Source organism: Rhinoraja longicauda, unplaced genomic scaffold (assembly GCF_053455715.1).
Source record: "Rhinoraja longicauda isolate Sanriku21f unplaced genomic scaffold, sRhiLon1.1 Scf000656, whole genome shotgun sequence".
In the NCBI taxonomy this organism is placed as follows: domain Eukaryota; kingdom Metazoa; phylum Chordata; class Chondrichthyes; order Rajiformes; family Arhynchobatidae; genus Rhinoraja; species Rhinoraja longicauda.
Window position 1 is genome coordinate 36,169 of NW_027601872.1, and position 23,585 is coordinate 59,753.

Sequence of the window (23,585 nt, forward strand, 5' to 3'; positions counted from 1 at the left end):
AAGCTACAACTGAACTCTGAACGAGCAACGGCCTGGGTTTCAATTTTGTTTGACTACACCACACGCACTAGGTACAATTGTACATGTTACACCCAGCCAATGTACCTACATTAGGCTTGTATTCACTGGATTATGCTTGTATTCACTGGATTAGGCTTGTATTCACTGGATTAAGCTTGTATTCACAGGATTAGGCTTGTATTCACTGGATTAGGATTGTATTCACTGGAGTTTAGAAGGATGAGAGCGGATCATATAGAAACATATCTATCTATTACTAGTCCGTGTTTATGTGTGTATGTGCGCAGCATAACTTTTGTAAAGCTAGAGAGATTTTAAAGTTTCACAATTTCCCCCCAGTGCTCACTCAGTGACGACACCCTCTTCCCTTCCCTGTTCCCCCTCTACGAGGAATGGGCCCAAACGGGTCCACTTGGTCTATTAAAATTATAAAAGGACTGGACAAGCTAGATGCAGGAAAATGTTACCAATGTTGGGGGAGTCGAGAACCAGGGGCCACAGTCTGAGAATAATGGGGAGGCCATTTAAAACTGAGGTGCGAAAAAACTTTTTACAATACAATACAATACAATATATCTTTATTGTCATTGTACAGGGGTACAACGAGATTGGGAATGCGCCTCCCATACGATGCAATAAATGAATTAGCTAATCAGTATTAATTTATACATCCCAGTGAAACAAAATTAGAACAGTTTTAAAACAGTATAAAGTGTAAGTAGGTCTGTGCCGGATCACTGTGCGTTGTGACCATCCGGCTCAGAAGGACCGGTTCATAGCAGCTATGGCCCTGGGGATGAAGATGTTCCTGAGTCTGGAGGTGCGGGCGTAGAAGGCCTTGTATCGTCTGCCCGATGGTAGGAGTTCGAACAGACTATTGCAGGGGTGTGAAGAGTCTTTGTGGATGCTGGTGGCTTTTCTGAGGCATCGTGTGTTGTAGATGACCTCCAAGTCTGGTAGCTGTGTTCCGATGGTCCTCTGAGCTCTATGGACTACCCGCTGAAGAGCTTTCCTCTCTGCCTCCGTGCAGCTGAGGTACCACACAGGGATGCCATGCGTTAGGATGGTCTCTATGGTGCAGCGGTAGAAGGTCGTCAGCAGCTGTTGGGGCAGACCAGACTTCTTCAGTGTTCTTAGATAGAACAGTCGTTATCCTGCCTTCTTGACCAGCGCAGCGGTGTTAGTGGACCATGTGAGATCCTCCGAAATGTAAGTGCCCAGAAACTTGAAGCTGGACACTCTCTCCACACTGTCCCCATTGATAAAGATCGGGGCGTATTCCCCGTTGTGTGATCTACGGAAGTTGATGATCAGCTCCTTGGTCTTGGTGGTATTTAGGGACAGGTTGTTATCAGAGCACCAGTCCGCCAGGTTCTGCACCTCCGCTCTATAGTTTGTTTCATCCCCGTTGGTGATAAGCCCTATCACCGTTGTGTCGTCTGCAAACTTGACAATTCTTTTTTTTTTTAATTTTTTAATCAAAAATATTTATTCAAATATTAAAATAATATATACAATACAATAAAACCAAAACAGAACCCACCACCAGAATATTATACAAACAAATATACCTATTGAAACTATCATACAATTATATTACAATCCCCATCCAGGATACATCCAATCCCCCGCGGTGCCCAGCGGTCCCGGAATTCCTCCAGGGTGCCCATGGACAGCGCGTAGTCCCTCTCCAACACCACCCGGGCACGGACGTAACCCCGGAAAAGGGGCAGGCAGCTGGCTCGGGCAGAGCCCTCTTCCGCCTGGCGCCGTGAGTCGCGGATGGCCAGCTTGGCCTGGCCCAGGAGCAACCCAACAAGGACATCTTCGGCCCTACCCTCTCCCCTACGCACAGGGTGTCCAAAGATGACGATGGTGGGTGAAAAATGCAGCCAAAAAGCAAGGAGCAGCCCCTTTAGATATTGGAACAGGGGCTGCAACCTCACACACTGCATGTACACGTGGTACACAGACTCTTCCAACCCGCAAAAATGGCAGGCGGCTGGCGAGTCTGTGAACCGCGCGAGGAACAGGTTGCAGAGGACTCCTCGGTGCAATATCTTCCACCCCAGGTCCCCGATGGAGAGGGGCAGAATTCCTGCGTAGAGGGACCCCCACCGTGGGGTCACCTCGCGAACGAAAGGCAACACCGACCGCCACTTTGTGTCCGGACGGTGGACCAGGGCGAGGAAGTGCAGGGTGTGGAGGAGGAGCCCGTACAGGACACGCCTCCCTGCGTCTCGGAGGGAGCTGAAGGGTGTCGAGGAAATGCGACTCATGTTGTGTGGGACCGGCTCCCGGGAAGGATTACGGCGCCTCGGTCCGACGAGTACTTCCGGCTGAGCGGGGGTTTGCTCAGCCGCAGGTGCTCCACACATTTGAGCCTCTCCGACACCCAGCGGGGCAGGACAAGGGCTGGCTGCTCTCACGCCTGGGCCGCCGCCCTCCGTCAGCGGAGGGGGGGCCCGGTCGACAGCAACCAGGTTCCAGACTCTCAGCAAGTCCCAGTAGAAGCCGGGCATTCCCAGCAGGATAGCACGGCTGACGCCCACCATCGGGATCCGCGTACCTGCTTGAAGGCAGCGGCCCCGTTGGAAAAAGTGCATCGCCAGCACGTGCCACCTGGCAGGACGCTCCGAGTACAGGTATCTCTGCAGAGTCCTGAGGCGGAGAGCCGCCAACTGGGTGCGGATGCACACCAGCGACTGCCCGTCCTCCTCAATCGGGAGACTCAGGACCGCTGCAGAGACCCAGTGCTTTCCGTTGCCCCAGAAGAAGTCCACCAACTTCTTCTGGATGATCCCAGCAAAAGTGGCTGATGGGACCAATGTGGTCAATCTGTACCAGAGCAGGGAAGCCACGAGTTGGTTAATGACCAACACCCTGCCCCGGTAGGAAAGCACGCTGAGGAGACCTGACCAGCGCCCCAGCCGGGCGACGACTTTCAACTCCAGCTCCTGCCAGTTCGCCAGCCAGGTCTCCGCAACGGGACTCAGGTAGACTCCCAAGTAAAGGAGGTGCGTGGTGCTCCACGTGAAAAACCGCATCTCCTCAGGGAGGGAGTCCACCTGCCATGGACCCACCAAGAGTCCAGAACATTTCCCCCAATTGATCCTTGCAGAGGAGGCGGCCGAGAAGACTCGTTGGCACTCGCGCATCCTCTGCAGATCAGCGGGGTCAGTGACCATGAGGAACACGTCATCGGCATAGACCGAGAGGACCACCTCCATATCTGGCTCGCGTAGAACCATGCCCGTCAACCTCCTCCGAAGCAGACTAAGGAATGGCTCCACGCAGATGGCGTACAGTTGGCCTGACATGGGGCAGCCCTGACGTACTCCTCTGCGGAAGGGAATGGGGGCCGTCAAGGATCCGTTGACCTTGACGAGGCACTCCGCAGTGGCGTATAGAAGTCGGATCCGGGCCACAAAGTGCGGTCCGAACCCAAACGCCCGCAGAGTCCTCACCAGATACTCGTGATCCACCCTGTCGAAAGCCTTCTCCTGGTCAAGGGAGAGAAAGGCAGTGGGTACACCGGTCTCCTGAGCCAGGTAGACCAGGTCCCAGACCAGATGGATATTGGCCTGGATGGACCGGCCCGGGACTGTGTAAGACTGGTCAGGGTGGATCACTTGGGCCAGCACTGGGCCCAGACGGTTGGCCATTGCCTTAGCAAAGACCTTGTAATCGGTACAGAGGAGGGAGACCGGGCGCCAGTTCTTTAGTAGGCGGAGATCACCCTTCTTGGGCAGAAGGACCACTACAGCCCTCCGCCAAGACAGGGGCATCTCCCCGGTCGCCAGGCTCTCCCTCAGGACCATGGTGTAGTCCTCCCCCAGGGTCCCCCAGAAAGTGCGGAGGAACTCTGCTGTCAGGCAGTTCAGGCCAGGGGATTTGCCCCTTTGAATCTGATGGAGGGCCGCGGTCAGTTCGTCTAGTGTCAGGGGGGCGTCCAGACGCTCGGCACCCTCCGGGCCGACCGTGGTTAGGCCTTCCCACAGATCACTGCACTCGTCCACGCCGGAGCTATCCGGTGAAAACAAGGTCCCATAAAAGGAACGAACCGCCGCGTTGATATCTTCTGGTTCGGTGACGGGGGAGTCATCGTCAGCGAGCAGCTCCACTAACTGCTGACGGACTCCCCGCCACTTCTCCAGCGAGTAGAAGAAGGGTGAACCGCGGTCCAAATCGTGGAGCATTTGAATCCGCGACCTCACATACGCGCCTCGGGATTGCTGTAACTGCAGCTCCTTCAGCGCGTCCTTCTTCTCCTGGTATTCCCTCCAGAGGGTCGGGTCCCCACCGGTCTGACTTAGACGCGAATCCAAATCGAGCAGCTCACTCCCGAGCTGTCTGACCTTGGAATCGCGTCTCTTGGTAGACACCCTAGTGTACTCCTGACAGAAACGCCGGATGTGGGCCTTGCCCACGTCCCACCATAGCCGCAGGGAGTGAATTCCTCCCCTCTTCCCCTTCCAAGTGGTCCAGAACCTCACAAACGAGTCCCGGAAGCGGCGATCCTCCAGCAGCCGGTTGTTAAAGTGCCAGTACGCGGACCCTCCCCTCGTGCGCAGCGGGGTAAACTCCGCCCACACCAGGTGGTGGTCCGAGCAAGGCATCGGCCGCATGGAGGCCGCCGAGACGCGGGAGACGTACGCCCGAGAAATGTACAGGCGGTCAATGCGAGAACCACCCCCCTCTGACCTCCTGGAGAATGCATTGGAGTCGGGGTGGAGGTTCCTCCAGGTGTCTACCAAGTCAAAGGAGCCCACGAGCTCTTTCAACTTCTTCACCGACTCCTGGCTGCGCTGGATACCGGAACGGTCTCCTTCCTCGAGGGTACAGTTGAAATCTCCCCTGAGGATCACGCAGTCGCCAGGGTCGATGGAGCTCAAAAGGGTAGACACCTCCCGGAACAGGCACGTCTGCAACACGGCGGGCTTGGGGGCGTACACGTTGACAAAATGCAACGGCACGCCATCCAGGCGCACGGCCAGGTGAAGCAAGCGGCCTGGCACCAATTCCTGGACCTTTAGGATTTCTGGCCGGAAATTCGGGGCCAACAAAATGGCCACCCCACTGGAAATGGAGCTGAGGTGGCTCATGAAGACCTCACCACTCCACTCCAGGAGCCAGGTGGACTCGTCTCCTGGGATGGTGTGGGTTTCCTGCAGGAAGCTCACCGCATATTTCCCATCCCTCAGGGTTGAGAGATGGTTAAACCTGCGGAGAGGCCCCCTGCTGCCATTTATGTTATAACTGGCTATGGTGATCGCCATGTCAGGAGTACACTAGATCCCCTCACCAGTCCCCTGGTCACTGAGAGCAGAGTCGCCTTTGCCGCTACGGACCCTAGATGGATTGGCAGTGCGTTTCACCTTCCGGATCTTGGCAGCAAGGGACGCTCTACTGGTCCCTCTACCCTCAGCAGGAACAACACTGCTCTGGGCCTCGGCGTCCTTTTCCAGGTCGTCCAAGAAAGACCTGAGCTGACGCCGGTCGTTCCCCTTCACCCCCATCCCTCCCTTCACCCCCGTCCCTCCCTTCACCCCCGTCCCTCCCTTTCCCCTCCCCTTCCTTCTGAGGATGAGGTTCAGGGAGCTGGTGACCCCTTGTAAGTTCGGCCACCGGAGGGAGGCCAGTTTGGGCCGATGTTGGGCTCCTTCGGTGGCCGCGATGAACTCGCGGATCTCCTCCACTGGAATGAGAGGAGTGGCGTCGGGGGCAGCGAGAACATCCATTGACTCATTGCCCGAGGAGTCCTCTTCCACCCCCCCACTGCAGATGGAGTCACCGTTCCCATCCTTGGACACACCTTCTGTGCTTGAGACTCCCGCCCCACTCTGCGCAGCGGTTGCCTCTTCCCCACCCTCTGGTCTCACCTCCACCTCAGTCCCCACCGTGGGGCCAGTGGCAGAGGGGCCTTCCTCGGGTGTACCTGGGCAGTCAAGACCATTGACAGTGGGGTCTATCCCTCCACCAGTTGGGCCCAGAGTGGACTCTGGTGCCCCAGACTCAGGGAGTCCCTCTGGAGCCAGGTCCTGCGGGAGAGAAGGGCTGGTTTCCCCTTCCCCCTCCCCGCCTACTATCCCTAACTCCACAGGCGTGTTCTGCACCTCGTCCTGGGTGGGTTGCTCCTGGGCTTCCTCGGGTGCATGAATTGGGATTCCCTCCCCAACAGGAATCTCTCCCTGCTCCATTACACCCGAGTGGTCCCCATCACCACCCTCCCCAGAAACCCCTTCAGAGCATGGAACCGGGGCCTGAACCAGAGGGCAGGAGTCATCCTCCACCACAGCACTCCCCGCCCCACTGGAAGATTCCCCTATGTCCCCCTTCTGCTCCTCCCTGGAGAGATTCCTCCTTCTTTTTTTCGAATGGGAGGAGCTCACAGACTCTGGGGTCACCTGAGCAACCCTAGTCTGCGGCTCCCCCTCCTCCCGCCCAATCCCTTCCGCCCCTGGCTGGATTATGGGGCTTGCGGACTCCCTAACGGGAGGTGACGGGATGGGTGGCAAAGTCTTATCCCCGGGGGGTTTGTTCCCCAGGTGCCTTATCTTCTTCGCCACCTTGCCCCCCTTCTTTTGACCCTCCCCATCCCCAGGGTTCCCTGACTCAACTACAGGGGGAGTGGGAGTGGGGGGGGGGGAGGGGGGTTAGTGGCACCGGAGGCGGAGGCCTCCGCCCGGGATTTGGGGCAATTCCTCCGAATATGCCCCACTTCCTTGCAGGCGTGGCACCTCGGGCGGTCCGATGTCCAGAAGATGGTGAAGTCTCGCCCATCCTGCTGGACACAGAAGCGCCCGTCGACCACCTCCTCCCGGTCCAGCAGCATTGTCAGCTGGCGCCGGAGGGAGAGAACGTGCTGCAAGTCCTTCCTGCGGAACCCCATGGGTATTGGGGTGATGTCGGTGAGGATCTTCCCCAGGGTATGAAGGTGGGGAAGGAGGGCCTCGTTCTTGATGTAGGGCGGGACGTTGGATAGGACCACCCGCTGCGCGGTGGACCCTAGGGGCTCGACCTGTAAGAAAAGTCCACCCACTGTGACCCCTTTACATACAGTCACGTTCACCCCCTCAACGGACTCCAGAAAGAACACGCCCTTCCCAAACATTTTTCCCACATACACAATGCCTACAGGCTTGGCTGCCACTGCCACAGCAGCCGCGCCTGTAGGTTCATTTGGGGGAGCATGTAGCACCTGACCCCATGTTCAAAGGGTAGGTTCCTCATGGGGAACCGGGCCCCCAGAGGAGCAGCCGAAGCAGCTGAAGCAGCCGCCTTAGCATAACTCCCCGAAGGCCCCGATCCCCCAGAACGCTGACCCTGCATGATATCAGGCACTACAGTGAAAACAAAACACTGATACACAAAGACAAAGACAATCCAAAAGGCACGGGGCCAAGTCCAAACACACAAACAAGTGTAGAACAGTTCAAGGGAGGGAGGCGAGTGGTGTTGCCTCGAACGTCAATAATGGCGGCTCCCACTAAAAACTGCTGCGTCACGGCCTCTTGGCCCGGGTATCTCGGCTCTCCTGCGTTCCCTGGTGAGCTGCAGACTTTCTCAAGCAATCCCCGCTGGTCTTCGCTGCTCCTGCAGCAACGAAAGGGATTCACCTGCAGTCTGTTATTGTTGGAAGCCTATCTCTGATAGAGAGGAGGCTCCTTCAGCTCCAGGTCTCAAGGCCGCAGAAGAAGGTCGAGGGTGTAGAAAACTCCCACACCGCACGAAAACCAGACCGGTCCGGTCAGTAGCGACGAGGTAGTAGGGGGGGGGATTGTTCTGGACGCAGGTGTATCAGTCCAGACAGGTTTTTCTCCCCCTTTTTGTGCGCCACAGTTTCCTGGCAGGTTGCCAGCCTCAGTAGTGGGAGCTGAGCAGTCAGTTGATAACACCGCTTGCAGCCCCAAAACACACAGAAACCTTTTAAAAAGATTTCTGTAGCGTCGCAGCGATACCCAAAGATGTTTAGAGTACCGCTGTACCTCCTCCGAATTCCAAATTTTTTTTAGAACTCACTCGTTCGAGTGATTGAAACAGAGCTCCGTAGCACCACACCTGAGCTTGGTGGGGATGACCGTGTTGAAGGCGGAGCTATAGTCTATGAATAGCATCCTCACGTACGTGCCCTGTCTCTCTAGGTGAGTCAGGACGGTGTGAAGAGCCAGAGAGATGGCGTCCTCTGTGGATCTATTTGCCCTGTATGCAAATTGATGTGGGTCCAGTGAGTCAGGGATGCTGGATTTGATGTGTGAGAGGACCAGCCTCTCAAAGCACTTCATGACTATCGGCGTTAGGGCAACCGGGCGGATATTATATCATCTAGCAGTCTGTGTCCTGGTTGTTTCGCGCTCCTGTGTTGGATGTGCTCAGGGTTCTGACATCTCCAGCTGACCACCTGACTGTCAAGCTTCCCATCAGTTGAGATTGGTGCTGGTATTAAATTTTACTTCCCCTTCATTTCATAATTGCGGTCGATCTTTGCATCTATTTACAACTTAAATATGTCATCCACATAAGAAGAAAGTACTCCACATGTTTTACCTTGATTAATCGCAACAACAAAAATGCCCTCAACACTGCATTCAGCCAGAAGGGGAGATTGAATTTTTCAGCCGGCATGGCACCATCCCTCAGTGACAATACCTGGGTATCATCACTAATCCTGCAATTATTAAACAACTGGTTATAACCTGCGCATCGACATGTTAATGTGACTTTACAGATCCATGTAGAGTTTAACTGAAGATCATGTCCTACCTCTTCTTGCGGCAGCAATTTCACCCAAGTTATTTCACATAGTTGATAATTCCCATTTTCTGACTCCCGCTCACGTTGGCACACAGAGGGCATTGTATACATGGAACCAATGCAGGAGGGTTGTTAAATGTTTGTGACAACTAAGCTAGAACCCAGAGAAGACAAGGTGCAGGAAAGTTGTGACGTGTTGTGAATTTTCTGCTGAATAGTGTCATGATGAACAGCCATGATCACGATGAATGGCGGTGCTGGCTTGAAGGGCCAAATGGCCTCCTCCTGCACCTATTTTCTATGTGTCTATGTTTCTAAGGTCACAAATGATAGGAGCAGAATTAGGCAATTCGGTCCATCAAGTCTACTCCTCCATTCAATCATGGTTGATCTATCTCTCGCTCCAAACCTCATTCTCCTGCCTTCTCCCCATAACCTCTGACACCAGTACTGCTCAAGAATCATTGTATCTCTGCCTTAAAAAATATCCACTGACTTGGCCTGCACAGCCTTCTGTGGCAAAGAATTCCACAGATTCACCACCCTCAGACTAAAATCCTTCCTCCTCTTCTTGTATGAACGTCCTTTAAATCTGAGGCTATGACCTCTGGTCCTGGACTCTCCCACTAGTGGAAACATCCTTTCCACATCCACTCTATCCAAGCCTTTCACTCTTCAGTCAGTTTCAATGAACTCATTTTTCTAAACTCCGGCGAGTACGGGCCCAGTGTCGAAAAACGCTTATCACACGTTAACCCACAATAAGGTGGTAATCATGATTGGTTGGAGGAATTTAATATTAACGATGTATTAGATTGGGTGTGGATGAAGAATGTAGAGTCTCAGTCACGTGGACAGAGGCCCAGGAGCGGTTGGAGCAGCGTCCGGGCGGTAGGTTTAAAAACCGAGGGCGGGACTTTATTTTCACAGAGGCCCTGGAGCGGTTGGTGCAGCGTGTGGGCGGGGCCCAGGAGCGGTTGGAGCAGCGTGTGGGCGGGGCCCAGGAGCGTTTGGAGCGGCTGGGGCGGCGTGTGGGCGGGGCCCAGGAGCGGTTGGAGCAGCGTGTGGACGGGGCCCAGGAGCGGTTAGAGCAGCGTGTGGGCGGGGCCCAGGAGCGGTTGGAGCAGCGTGTGGGCAGGGCCCAGGAGCGGTTGGAGCAGCGTGTGGGCGGGGCCCAGGAGCGGTTGGAGCAGCGTGTGGGCGGGGCCCAGGAGCGGTTGGAGCAGCGTGTGGGCGGGGCCCAGGAGCGGTTGGAGCAGCGTGTGGGCGGGGCCCAGGAGCGGTTGGAGCAGCGTGTGGGCGGGGCCCAGGAGCGGTTGGAGCGGTTGGAGCAGCGTGTGGGCGGGGCCCAGGAGCGGTTGGTGCAGCGTTGGTTTAAAAACGTTCCCTCACACTTCAAAAGAAGTGGTCTGGAAGCGGACTAGAGGAAGCAGCTGTAATAGTAATAGTGGAGATTCAATTGTAAGGGGAATAGATAGGCGTTTCTGCGGCCGCAAACGAGACTCCAGGATGGTATGTTGCCTCCCTGGTGCAAGGGTCAGGGATGTCTCTGAGCGGCTGCAGAACATTCTGGAGGGGGAGGGTGAACAGCCAGTTGTCGTGGTGCACATTGGCACCAAAGATATAGGTAAAAAACGGGATGAGGTCCTACAAGGTGAATTTAGAGAGCTAGGAGATCAACTTAAAAGTAGGACCTCAAAGGTAATAATCTCTGGATTACTACCATTGCTACGTGCTGGTCAGAGTAGAAATAGGAGGATATTTCAGATAAATACGTGGCTTGAAAAATGGTGCAAGGGGGAGGGATTCAAATTTCTAGGACATTGGAACCAGTTCTGGGAGAGGTGGGACCAGTACAAACAGGACGGTCTGCACCTGAGCTGGAATGGAACCAACGTCCTTGGAGGAGTGTTTGCTAGTGCTGTCGGGGAGGATTTAAACTAATATGGCAGGGGGATGGGAGCATGAGCAGAGAGACAGAGGGGTGTAAAATGAGGGTAGAAGCAATAGGTAGAAAGGTGAAAAGTAAAAATGGCAGGCAGACAAATCCAGGGCAAAAATCAAAAAGTGCCACTTTTCAACATAATTGTATAAGGGGTAAGAGTGTTGTAAAAACAAGCCTGAAGGCTTTGTGTCTCAATGCAAGGAGTATACGTAATAAGGTGGATGAATTAAATGTGGAGATAGTTATTAATGATTATGATATAGTTGGGATTACGGAGACATGGCTCCAGGGTGACCAAGGCTGGGAGCTCAACATCCAGGGATATTCTATATTCAGGCGGGATAGACAGAAAGGAAAAGAAGGTGGGGTAGCGTTGCTGGTTAGAGAGGAGATTAACGCAGTTGGAAGGAAGGACATTAGCTCTGAGGATGTGGAATCGATATGGGTAGAGCTGCGAAACACTAAGGGGCAGAAAACGCTAGTGGGAGTTGTGTACAGGCCACCTAACAGCAGTAGTGGTGACATTCAAGAGAGAGCTAGATAGAGCTCTTAAGGATAGCGGAGTCAGGGGGTATGGGGAGAAAGCAGGAACGGGGTACTGATTGAGAATGATCAGCCATGATCACAATGAATGGCGGTGCTGGCTCGAGGGGCCGAATGGCCTACTCCTGCACCTATTGTCTATTGTTTATAGTGAGGTTGGGGATGGCATCAAACAGGAAATTAGAAATGCGTGCACTAAAGGTGCAGCAGTTATAATGGGTGACTTCAATCTACATATTGATTGGGTGAACCAAATTGGCAGGGGTGCTGAGGAAGAGGATTTCTTGGAATGTTTGCGAGATGGTTTTCTAAACCAAAATGTCGAGGAACCAATACCCAGTCTAGCAGGCCATTCTAGACTGGGTATTGAGTAATGAGGAAGGGTTAGTTAGCCGTCTTGTGCGAGGTCCCTTGGGCAAAAGTAACCATAATACGGTTTAGTTCTTCATTAGGATGGAGAGTGACAAAGTCAATTCAGAAACAAGTGTTCTGAACTTAAAGAAAGGTAACTTTGAGGGTATGAGACGTGAATTGTCCAAGATACACTGGCAATTTATACTTAAAGGATTGACGGTGGACATGCAATGGAAGGCATTTAAAGATTGCATGGATGAACTACAATAATTGTTCATCCCAGTTTGGCAAAAGAACAAACCAGGAAAGGTAGTGCATCCGTGGCTAACAAGGGAAATCAAGGATAGTATTAAAACAAAAGATGAAGCATATAAATTAGCCAGAGAAAGTAGCATACCAAAGGACTGGGAGAAATTCAGAGTCCAGCAGAGGAGGACAAAGGGCTTAATTAGGAAAGGGAAAATTGATTATGAGAGAAAACTGGCAGGGAACATTAAAAACTGACTGCAAAAGCTTTTATAGATATGTGAAGAGAAAAAGGGCAGGTTGTTCAGATCTACTGAGTGGATCAGCACCGCCCAGATCAGTGATTAAACCAGAGAAGTCGCTCCAGGCGCCGCCCTGACAACAACTCATTGGCAGAGGAATGATGCGGATTTAAAACTTTAAACCAATTCACGATCAGAGCGGGTTATTCAAAATTACAACCCACACTCCCTGCATCTCACTTCACCGCCGCTGCAGGTGAGTTACTCTCTCCCCTCTCCCCAGCAACTTCCAGCCCAGTGCTACAAAGATTGACTTCTCTCACTTCAGGTAGCCCCGGCTTTTTCTTTCCCTCTCTCCCCCTCTCTCTCCCCCACACTCTCTCCCCCACACTCTCTCCCCCACACTCTCTCCCCCACACTCTCTCCCCCACACTCTCTCCCCCACACTCTCTCCCCCACACTCTCTCCCCCACACTCTCTCCCCCACACTCTCTCCCCCACACTCTCTCCCCCACACTCTCTCCCCCACACTCTCTCCCCCACACTCTCTCCCCCACACTCTCTCCCCCACACTCTCTCCCCCACACTCTCTCCCTCACACTCTCTCCCCCACACTCTCTCCCTCCCCCACACTCTCTCCCTCCCCCACACTCTCTCCCTCCCCCACACTCTCTCCCTCCCCCACACTCTCTCCCTCCCCCACACTCTCTCCCTCCCCCACACTCTCTCCCTCCCCCACACTCTCTCCCTCCCCCACACTCTCTCCCTCCCCCACACTCTCTCCCTCCCCCACACTCTCTCCCTCCCCCACACACTCTCCCTCCCCCACACACTCTCTCTCCCCCACACACTCTCTCTCCCCCACACACTCTCTCTCCCCCACACACTCTCTCTCCCCCACACACTCTCTCTCCCCCACACACTCTCTCCCACCCTCTCTCCCCCCCCACCCTCTCTCTCTCCCACCCTCTCTCTCTCCCACCCTCTCTCTCTCCCACCCTCTCTCTCTCCCACCCTCTCTCCTTTACACACTCTCACCCCCTCTCTCTACCCCACACTCTCTCCCTCCATCTCTCTCCCTCCCACCCTCCTTCCTTTCTTAAAGATAGCGGAGTCAGGGTGTATGGGGAGAGGGCAGTAACAGGGTACTGATTGTGGATGATCAGCCATGATCACAATGAATGGCGGTGCTGGTTCGAGGGGCCGAATGGCCTCCTCTTGCACCTCTCTCCCCCACCCAAGTCCCACCAGCTTCTCGCTTTTACCCAACAAACAGCTAACAACGGGACTGTTTCCTTTATCATCGTTACTATTTGTTGCACATCTTTCATTCAGTGTTCTTTATTGTGGTCACGGTGGCGCGGCGGTAGAGTTGCCGCCTTACAGCGAATGCAGCGCCGGAGACCCGGGTTCGATCCTGACTACGGGTGCTGTCTATACGGAGTTTGTACGTTCTCCCCGTGACCTGCGTGGGTTTTCTCCGAGATCTTCGGTTTCCTCCCACACTCCAAAGACGTGCAGGTATGTAGGTTAATTGGCTGGGCAAATGTAAAAATTGTCCCAAGTGTGTAAAGGATAGTGTTAATGTGCGGGGATCGCTGGGCGGCGCGGACCTGGTGGGCCGAAGGGCCTGTTTCCGCGCTGTATCTCTAAATCTAAAGAAAAAACTAAATCTCTCCACATCACCGTCTTTAATAAACAATAGGTGCAGGAGGAGGCCATTCGGCCCTTCGAGCCAGCACCGCCATTCAATGTGATCATGGCTGATCATTCTCAATCAGTACCCCGTTCCTGCCTTCTCCCCATACCCCCTGACTCCGCTATCCTTAAGAGCTCTATCTAGCTCTCTCTTGAATGCATTCAGAGAATTGGCCCCCACTGCCTTCTGAGGCAGAGAATTCCACAGATTCACAACTCTCTGACTGAACAAGTTTTTCCTCATCTCAGTTCTAAAGGTACCCCTTATTCTTAAACTGTGGCCCCTTGTTCTGGACTCCCCCAACGTTGGGAACATGTTTCCTGCCTCTAATGTGTCCAACCCCTTAATAATCTTATACGTTTCTATAAGATCTCCTCTCATCCTTCTAAATTCCAGTGTATACAAGCCTCGTCGCTCCAGTCTTTCAACATATGATAGTCCCGCCATTCCGGGACTTAACCTAGTAAACCTACGCTAATCTCTCGTTTCCCTTATCCCTAACCAGTCTGAAGACGGGTCTCGACCCTAAACGTCATCCATTCCTTCTCTCCACAGATGCTGCCTGACCCGCTGAGTTACTCCAGCACTCTGTGAAACGTCACCTATCCATGTTCTCCACAGATGCTGCCTGACCCGCTGAGTTAATACGGCATTTTGTGTCTGTCTTCCAAACCCTCCTGTGTCTCCCCACTCTCCCCCCCTCTCTCCTCCCCTCCCCTCATCAACCCACCCCTCTCCTCTCCCCCTGTGTCTCCCCTCCTCCCCATTGCCCCAACTCCCTTCCCCCCCTGTATCTCTCCGCCCCAACGCCCCTCACCTGCATTCCCCCCGAACCAATGCATCGCTCTCTCCTGCAGCCCAGCCTGACTCGGGGGGTTTCTGAGCCCCCGTGGAGGAGAGTGACCGGCACCGGGACATTCCAGCGATGCGGTGGTTTATCTGGAAGGCGGAGACTCTGCTGCGACTTCTGGCAGGTACACGGAGAGAGGGAGAGAGAGAGAGAGAGAGAGGGAGAGAAGAGAAAGAGAGAGAGAGAGGGAGAGAAAGAGAGAAAGGGAGAGAAAGAGAGAGGGAGAGAGAGAAGAGAGAGAGAGGTGAGAGGGAGAGAGAGGGAGAGAGAGAGAAAGAGAGAGAAAAAAGAGAAAGAAAAAAGCGAGAGAAAAAGAGAGCGAGGAAAAAGAGAGAGAGGAAAAAGAGAGAGAGAAAAAAAAGAGAGAGAGAAAAAAAAGAGAGAGAAAAAATGAAAGAAAAAAGAGAGAGAAAAAGAGAGAAAAGAGAGAGAGAGAGAAAGAGAGAAAAAAAAGAGAGAGAAAAAATGAAAGGAAAAAGAGAGAAAAGAGAGAGAGAGAGAAAGAGAGAAAAAAAGCGAGAGAGAGAATAAGAGAAAAAAGGAGAGAGAGAAAGAGAGAAAGAGAGAGAAAAAGAGAGGAAAGAGAGAGAGAGAAAAAGAGAGAGAGAGAGAAAAAGAGAAAGAGATTAAAAAAAGAGAGAAAAAGAGAAAAAAAGACAGAGAAAAAGAGAGACAGAGAGAGGCCACTCGGCCCGCGCGTTGCTGCTGCCTCATACAGCGCCAGGGACCCGGGTTTAGATGGTGATTCCGCTCGCTGTCTGTGCGGCGTTTGCATGGTCTCCCCGTTCCTGCTTTATCCCCATGTTCCTGGATTCCGTTAGCCCTGAGAGCTAAATTGAACTCTCACTTGAAAACATCCAGTGAATTGGCCTCCGCTGCCCTCTGTGTCAGAGAATTCCACAGATTCACAACTGTCTGACTAAAGAGGATTCCTATCTGAGGTGAAAAAGTTTTTCCTCATCTCAGTACTAAATGGTCTACCCCTTATTCTTAAACTGGGACCCCTGGTTCTGGACTCCCCCAGCATGGGGAACATGGGGATAATTTTTCCCCGTGGGCCAGATGCAGGCAGATGGGATGAGTTTGTGTGGACACCTTGGTTAGTATCGGTAAGATGGGCCGAATGGCCTGTTTCTGTGCTGTATCCGTCCCATACAATGTGGGGGTGAACCTCCGTTGCATCTTCCTACAGCACGGTGGCCGGAGGTCCACACTGGAGTGACAACTATAGGGGTCAATCTTGTTGCACCGAGCCTTGTCTGCTCTAGTCCAACGTGTCCAGTCAACCCCCATCACCACTGGATTGAGTTCCATCGCAGCTGGATTGCGATCCATTACGGCTGGATTGCGTTCCATCACGGTTGGATTGCGTTCCATCACGGCTGGATTGCGTTCCATCACGGCTGGATTGCGTTCCATCACGGCTGGATTGCGTTCCATCACGGCTGGGTTGCGTTCCATCACGGGTGGATTGCGTTCCATCACGGGTCTATGTTGTGTTGCAGGTCTCCACACTGTGGCTCTGTGCAGAACAGGGACAGTAGCCACCGTGGGCTCGGTCACCACTGTCCCCGTGGGTGGGACGGTGAGTTTCCCCGTCCTACACGGCAGCGAGGAGAAGTTTGAGGTGGCGATGGGGCGGGTCGATCCCGATCTGGCAATCCTGGCCTGGAGGTCCGACAGCCCGGAGGATCCGTACCTGGTCCGCCCGTCCTACAGGGCCAGGGTCTGCTTCCGACCGCACGCCTTCATTGAGCTGCGGGCCGTGGGGCTCGGTGACCAGGGGACCTACGAGGTGCAGACAAACTACTTTGGCAGGGAGCTGAGGAACCGTGACCGGGAGCGCTTTGAGCTGCGCGTGGTCGGTGAGTAGTGGCGTGCAGAGTTGCACAGCACCCAGACTGGCCCTTCGGCCCACACGGTCCATGCTGACCCAGTGGGGCATTCTGGCCTAGTCCCACCCGCCTGCACACAGCACTCTAAACCCTTCCTCTCCGTGAATGAATTATACTTTATTGTCACATCCATCCATCCATATATATCCATCCACACACATATATATATATATATATATATATCCATCCACACATATATATATAATATCCATCCACACATATATCCATCCATCCACACATATATATATATCCATCCATCCACACACACACACATATATATATATCCATCCACACACACACATGTATGTATATATATATCCATCCACACACATATATATACATGCATCCACATATATATATATATATCCATCCACACACACACACATATATATATCCATATATATATATATATCCATCCATCCACACATATATGCATATATATCCATCCACACCCACACATATATATATATACATATCCACCCGTCCATATATCGTGGCTTCCTGCATCTTGTGTCCACTGCCCTGTCCAATGAAGGCAAGGCTTCTTGCCCAGCCTACCTGCCTGTGCTGCCACCGTTAGTGAGCTGGGGACTTGACTCTCTGCGGTTGAGCTGGACTTTGCAATGTGCTGCCTTGCAGAGCCGATGTCCACGCCGACGGTGGAGGTCAGCCGCAACTCATCGCATGTCACGCTGCACTGCTCCACCGCCAGCGGCTGCCCTGTCACCTACCGCTGGGAGCGACGGTCGCAGGATCCCGGCGTGGGGAACGCCACCTTCCCCGGAGCTGTGCTGCACCTGCCGGACCCGGACCCGGGGCAGCGCACCTGCACCTACACCTGCGTCGCTGAAGATTGCTGCAGCAGCCGTTCAGTCCCTGCAGCGCTGCACTGCGGCGCCCGGCCCGGAGGTGAGTGGGTCTCTGTCCGATGGGGAGAGTCATGCAGCATGGGAACAGGCCACTCGGCCCCACTCCTCCCTGCCCACCAACATGCCCCGTCTACACGAGTCCCGCCTGCCCGCGTTTGGCCCATATCCCTGTAAAAGGTGGCATGGTGGCGCAGCAGGTAGAGTTGCCGCCTCACAGCGCCAGAGACCCGGGTTCAATCCTGACTCCTTCCTGCCCACCAACATGCCCCGTCTACATGAGTCCCACCTGCCCGCGTTTGGCCCATATCCCTGTAAACGTTTCCAGAGGGCGGCGCGGTGGCACAGTGGGTAGAGTTGCTGCCACACAGTGCCGGAGACCCGGGTTCAATCCTGACTCCATCCTGCCCACCAACATACCCCGTCTACACTAGTCCCACCCCTGCCCGCGTCTGGACCATATCCCTGTAAAAGGTGGCATGGTGGCACAGCGGGTAGAGTTGCTGCCACACAGCGCCGGAGACCCGGGTTCAATCCTGACTCCTTCCTGCCCACCAGGCTCTTTTAAAGATCAACAGAAGATAACTAAAAAGCCATACGGGGAGAAAAGATGAGGTACGAGGGTGAGCTAGCCAATAATATAAAGGAGGATAGTAAAAGCTTTTTTAGGTATGTGAAGAGGAAAAAAATAGTCAAGGCAAATGTGGGTTCCTTGAAGTCAGAAGCAGGGGAATTTATTATGGGGAACAAGGAAATGGCAGACGAGTTGAACCGGTACTTTGGATCTGTCTTCACTAAGGAAGATACAAACAATCTCCCAGATGTTCTAGTGGCCAGAGATCCTAGGGTGACGGAGGAACTGAAGGAGATTCACATTAGGCAGGAAATGGTGTTGAGTAGACTGATGGGACTGAAGGCTGATAAATCCCCAGGGCCTGATGGTCTGCTACCCAGGGTACTTAAGGAGGTGGCTCTAGAAATTGTGGACGTATCGGTGGTCATTTTCCAATGTTCTATAGATTCAGGATCAGTTCCTGTGGATTGGAGGGTAGCTAATGTTATCCCACTTTTTAAGAACAGCTATTTACAACATACATTAATGACTTGGATGAAGGGATTAAAAGTACCATTAGCAAATTTGCAGATGATACAAAGCTGGGTGGTAGTGTGAGCTGTGAGGAGGATGCTATGAGGTTGCAGGGTGACTTGGACAGGTTGTGTGAGTGGGCGGATGCATGGCAGATGCAGTTTAATGTGGATAAGTGTGAGGTTATCCACTTTGGAGGCAGATTATTATCTAAATGGTGTCAAGTTAGGAAAAGGGGAAGTACAACGAGATCTGGGTGTCCCAGTGCATCAGTCACTGAAAGGAAGCATGCAGGTACAGCAGGCAGTGAAGTAAGCTAATGGAATGTTGGCCATCATAACAAGAGGAGTTGAGTAAAGGAGCAAAGAGGTCCTTCTGCAGTTGTACAGGGCCCTAGTGAGACCGCACCTGGAGTACTGTGTGCAGTTTTGGTCTCCAAATTAGAGGAAGGATATTCTTGCTATTGAGGGCGTGCAGCGTAGGTTTACTAGGTTAATTCCCGGAATTGCGGGACTGTCATATGTTGAAAGACTGGAGCGGCTCGGCTTGTATACACTTGAATTTAGAAGGATGAGAGGGGATCTTATCGAAACATATAAGATTATTAAGGGGTTGGACACGTTAGAGGCAGGAAACATGTTCCCAATGTTGGGGGAGTCCAGAACCAGGGGCCACAGTTTAAGAATAAGGGGTCGGCCATTTAGAACGGAGAAGAGGAAAAACTTTTTCAGTCAGAGAGTTGTGAATCTGTGGAATTCTCTGCCTCAGAAGGCAGTGAGGGCCAATTCTCTGAATGCATTCAAGAGAGAGCTAGATAGAGCTCTTAAGGATAGCGGAGTCAGGGGGTATGGGGAGAAGGCAGGAACGGGGTACTGATTGAGAATGACCAGCCATGATCACATTGAATGGCGGTGCTGGCTCGAAGGGCCGAATGGCCTCCTCCTGCACCTATTGTCTATAAACGTAGCTTCAGGTTCACCACTGTGTGTCTCTGTCTCCTCCAGGGTCCAGGAGTCATTGGGCGATCCTGTTCGCCGTGATCCTCCTTGCCGTGATCCTCTTTGCCGTGGCCGTACTGGGAGTCTGGGCATCGTATCTCTGCAGCAACCCCCACACCATGCCGTGAGTGTCCCCCTCACTCCCCTCACTGTCCGCGACCCTCCCCCCTCACCACCCCTCCCCCCATCTCCGTCCCCCCCTCTCCGTCTCCCTTCCCCCTCTCTCCGTCTCCTCCCCCCCTATCTGTCCCCCCCTCCTCCCTCTTTGTCCCCCTTCCCCCCCCTCTCTGTCCCGTCCCGGTCCCCTCTCTCCGTCCCATTCCACCCCTCTCCGTCTCCCTTCCCTTCCCCCCTCTCTGTCCCCCTTCCCTTCCCCTCCTCCCTCTTTGTCCCCCTTCCCGGTTCCCTCTCTCCATCCTGTCCCGTTCCCCCCCTCTCCGTCTCCCTTCCCTTCCCCCCTCTCTGTCCCACTTCCCCCTCTCTGTTCCCCCCTCCTCCCTCTCTGTCCCCCTTCCCCCCCCTCTTCGTCCCATCCCCTCCCTGTCCCCTCTCTCCCGTCTAACATTGTGGGGTGACGCTGCCCCGGCAGTGAACGAGATGGATGGGCCGCGATACCCAGTCACTAACACAGGACTCATTCTCTCTCTCTCCCCCTCCCTCCCTCCCTCTCCCTCTGCCCCCTGCCCTCTCCCTCCCCCCTCTTTCCCCCTCCCTCTCCCCCCCTGTCCCTCTCTCACGCAGGGATGAGGAGCGGGGGGTGACAGAGCACCCCGTCTCTGGGTGACGGGGAACGGGTTTGCTGCTGTCCCGTCTCTGTGGCAGATGTGACCAGATGTGTCCATGGTCCCAGATCCCAAAGTTTACGACGAGATCCTTGTGGAACATGGAACAGTTCACACTTTGTCCATGCTGTCGGGGGGGTCTGGGGAGAAGGCAGGAACGGGGTACTGACTGTGGATGATCAGCCATGATCACATTGAATGGCAGTGCTGGCTCGAAGGGCCGAATGGCCTCCTCCTGCCGCCTATTGACTATTGTCTGTTGTTGCTCTTTGGGAACCTGTAATTTATACAAATTCTGGTCACTGATCCAGTGGATGTTTGTTCTGCACGTTTTTGTGCAGCTTGTGAAGATTTTGTAAAATGCTTTTGTACATAATAAAACAGATTTGTTTAACACTGCTGCCTGTCATGTAAGCCTGGGCCTGATGTAACTAAGGCCATTAGTGGTTCATCGTTGTGTGTAGATAGACATACAGTGACAGGCTCCTGTCTCTGTGTTATCCAGTTAAGTTCAACAGGCAGGACTGACGTTTGATGAAGGAATGTATTTCACAAAATACTGGAGTAACTCAGCAGGTCAGGCAGCATCAATTTGTAAACCCCAATGTATTTTGGGGTGATACCATGTAGCATTTATTACATCCAACATTCCCTTCTTACCAGCATAGGTAAGAGAGTGCACATAATGCAACAAAACAGGTAAAAGCGCGTTAGGGACACAAACTTTGCCAGAGGCAGTAACCCAAAGCGAGTCAGATTCGCGAGGGGAACACCCATCCTGGCTCCACTGGTGTCTCTCAGCCTCGGGGGCGTCCCCCTGAAGCTGGCAGAGTTTCGAAACACTGGGCATAGCGGTAGTTGCAGAAAACTGCTGTTGTTCGGCTGAAGAAACTAAAGTGGGAGGGGTCAGGGCCTCTGTGCGTACCAATGTGTCAGCCAATGCATTCCCGAAAGAAATGGGATCCTTGACAGATGTATGCGAATTACATTTAATGACAGCCAAGGTTTTCGGGAGTGTTAAACTCGCTAGTAGATTTCGGAGAAACAGGGCATTTTTAATAGGAGTGCCTGCTGCAGTCAAAAAGCCCCTGTGCTGCCACAGGTTACCAAAATCATGTGCAACCCCAAAGGCATATCATGAGTCGGTGTAAATATTAGCACGTTGGTCAACGCAAAGGTGGCAGGCCTGCATGAGGGCAAATAATTCAGCAAGCTGGGCAGAATGAGGTGTACTGAAAAAGGCGAGGGTAGGCAGTATCCTCAATCTCTAGCGCCGATCGTGCGGATTCTTGTTCGTGGCGCAACTTAACCCTTTGTCTGGGACCTATCCATATTCCCTGATGCTGTCTCATAATCGGGGGGGTAGTCCCCAATATTCTGGCGGGGAGGGTAGAACTGGGACTGGCACCACCGCAGCCGGTGGCTCTGCCTGTGGGGCTGTGGGGATCGGACACGTCCAGGCTTCCTCGTCACCCTCGGACACCTGATTACCTAGTAAAGCCGCTATATACTCCAGTGGTTCGGATTCTGACTTTTGTTGTTGTTGGGCGGGATATATCCCTTTTGTACCGGTTTTAAATTCATCTCGAGCTCGGGTATCACGGTCAAGTCTTAGGTCTTAGATCATACACCTTACATTCCGCTTGGAAAATATCGCATGTTTTCAGTATTCCCAACCTATCACACACTGATATCCCTCTACTACATGCATTTTCCCTCTACTACTTGCATTTTCCCTCCAACTTGGCTCCCTCGACTCCTGATGGCGCTTCTGCACCCCCTCTCTCCATTCTTTAATCCTCTTTGTTAGTCTCTACATTCCATGTACCTCCCACTGGCCAGGTCTCGTTTCCCAATCTTTTCATTAACGAAGCAAATAAATTAATAAATAAATAAATAGCACATGTGTTGTACCAGGGCACCGCCATCACTCTTATCCAAAGACTGTCCCATATGTCTGATTGCCAAATATCTAAAATTATGTTACCAATAAATATTACCAAACGATCAATTTCATCCAGACCAAGACAATGACAACAAGAGTGACTGCCCCTTACCTTCCAAATCCGGAACCTTATCCTTATCCTTGTCCTTGTCCTTATCCTTGTCCTTTTCCTTATCGGTTCGTCTGTGAATCTCAGTTGAACACGAGATCAACCCCAAACGAGGGACTTCAGTGTCTGAAAGACGTCAACGTCCGGGGTCTCGAACAACGGTCGAGAAGTGCACTCTGTCCCCTTCGGACGTGTTTCAGTCACCGCTGCCTCTTAGTCGTTCGTGGTTGACGGTGCCAAAGAGATCCTGCCGACTACGCCAAATGTTGTAGTCCGTGGCCTATTAGAAAAAACAGGCAGACAACCGAATTCGTTTAACCTCTTTATTCTACTCACCCAGGTGGAAGAGAGTCTACAAACCGAAGCGTTTAGAAACGCTCAGGAAGCCAGTGTAGTCTCTCTCCCCGAATGTTAACAATTACACACATTTTATACCCGTAATACATGTGCCAATACATTTCCGTTGCTACCTTATATGGCAAGTTTTACAATGTCCTATAAGTCTTTGTGTCTTTCGGGACCTCCGTGTCCGTTGTGTCCATCGTGACCTCTTCTTTCTTGGGAACAAAGGGCAGTCCATATGGCAAGATGTTCTTCTTAACACTTCAAAGCTTTGAGGCCAGTTGCTGATATCAGAGGATACGATCAGCCATAAACCGCGCTTTCATGCTGACAACAGGATGCCCCAAGAATAATCCGAGCTGGAGCTTTTACACCCTTTTTACACCCCTGCAATAAAACCCACATGGCTACATGCTGAATGTTCGCCCTTACAGCATCTCCCCTTCTCCTAATCGGCCACCATTCAGATAATAGTATGCTTTCCTGTTCTTGCCACCCAAGTGGATAACCTCACATTTATCCACATTATACTGCATCTGCCATGCATTTGCCCACTCACCTAACCAAGTCACGTTGCAGCCTCCTTATTTTATTTCATTTTTTTTTCTTTTCATATTTCAGATACAGCGCGGAAACAGGCCTTTTTTCGGCCCACCAAGTCCGCGCCGCCCAGCGATCCCCGCACATTAACACTATCCTACACACACTAGGGACAATTTTTACATTTACCCAGTCAATTAACCTACAAACCTGTACGTCTTTGGAGTGTGGGAGGAAACCGAAGGTCTCGGAGAAAACCCACGCAGGGTCACGGGGAGAACGTACAAACTCCTTACAGTACAGCACCCGTAGTCAGGATCGAACCTGAGTCTCCGGCGCTGCATTCGCTGTAAAGCAGCAACTCTAC

At 52.8% G+C, this 23,585-nt stretch overlaps 2 protein-coding genes across 2 annotated transcripts in view; one reads left to right on the forward strand and one right to left on the reverse strand.

Moving 5' to 3' along the window:
- LOC144591192 (zinc-binding protein A33-like) overlaps positions 1 to 8,877 on the reverse strand; it is a 34,380-nt gene extending 25,503 nt beyond the window's left edge. Inside the window, exon 1 of the mRNA XM_078395481.1 lies at positions 8,785 to 8,877. Within this exon, the coding sequence (XP_078251607.1) occupies positions 8,785 to 8,877 (93 nt within the window). The remainder of the gene's footprint in view (positions 1 to 8,784) is intronic.
- A 2,773-nt stretch (positions 8,878 to 11,650) lies between these two features.
- On the forward strand, positions 11,651 to 20,834 carry LOC144591191 (uncharacterized). Its single transcript, XM_078395480.1, has 6 exons — positions 11,651 to 12,361; positions 14,662 to 14,778; positions 16,160 to 16,519; positions 17,189 to 17,458; positions 19,507 to 19,624; positions 20,242 to 20,834. Exons 2-6 carry the CDS (start codon positions 14,730 to 14,732, stop codon positions 20,282 to 20,284), a joined length of 840 nt encoding a protein of 279 aa, XP_078251606.1. The 5' UTR covers positions 11,651 to 12,361; positions 14,662 to 14,729; the 3' UTR covers positions 20,285 to 20,834.
- The last annotated feature ends 2,751 nt before the right edge of the window (positions 20,835 to 23,585 follow it).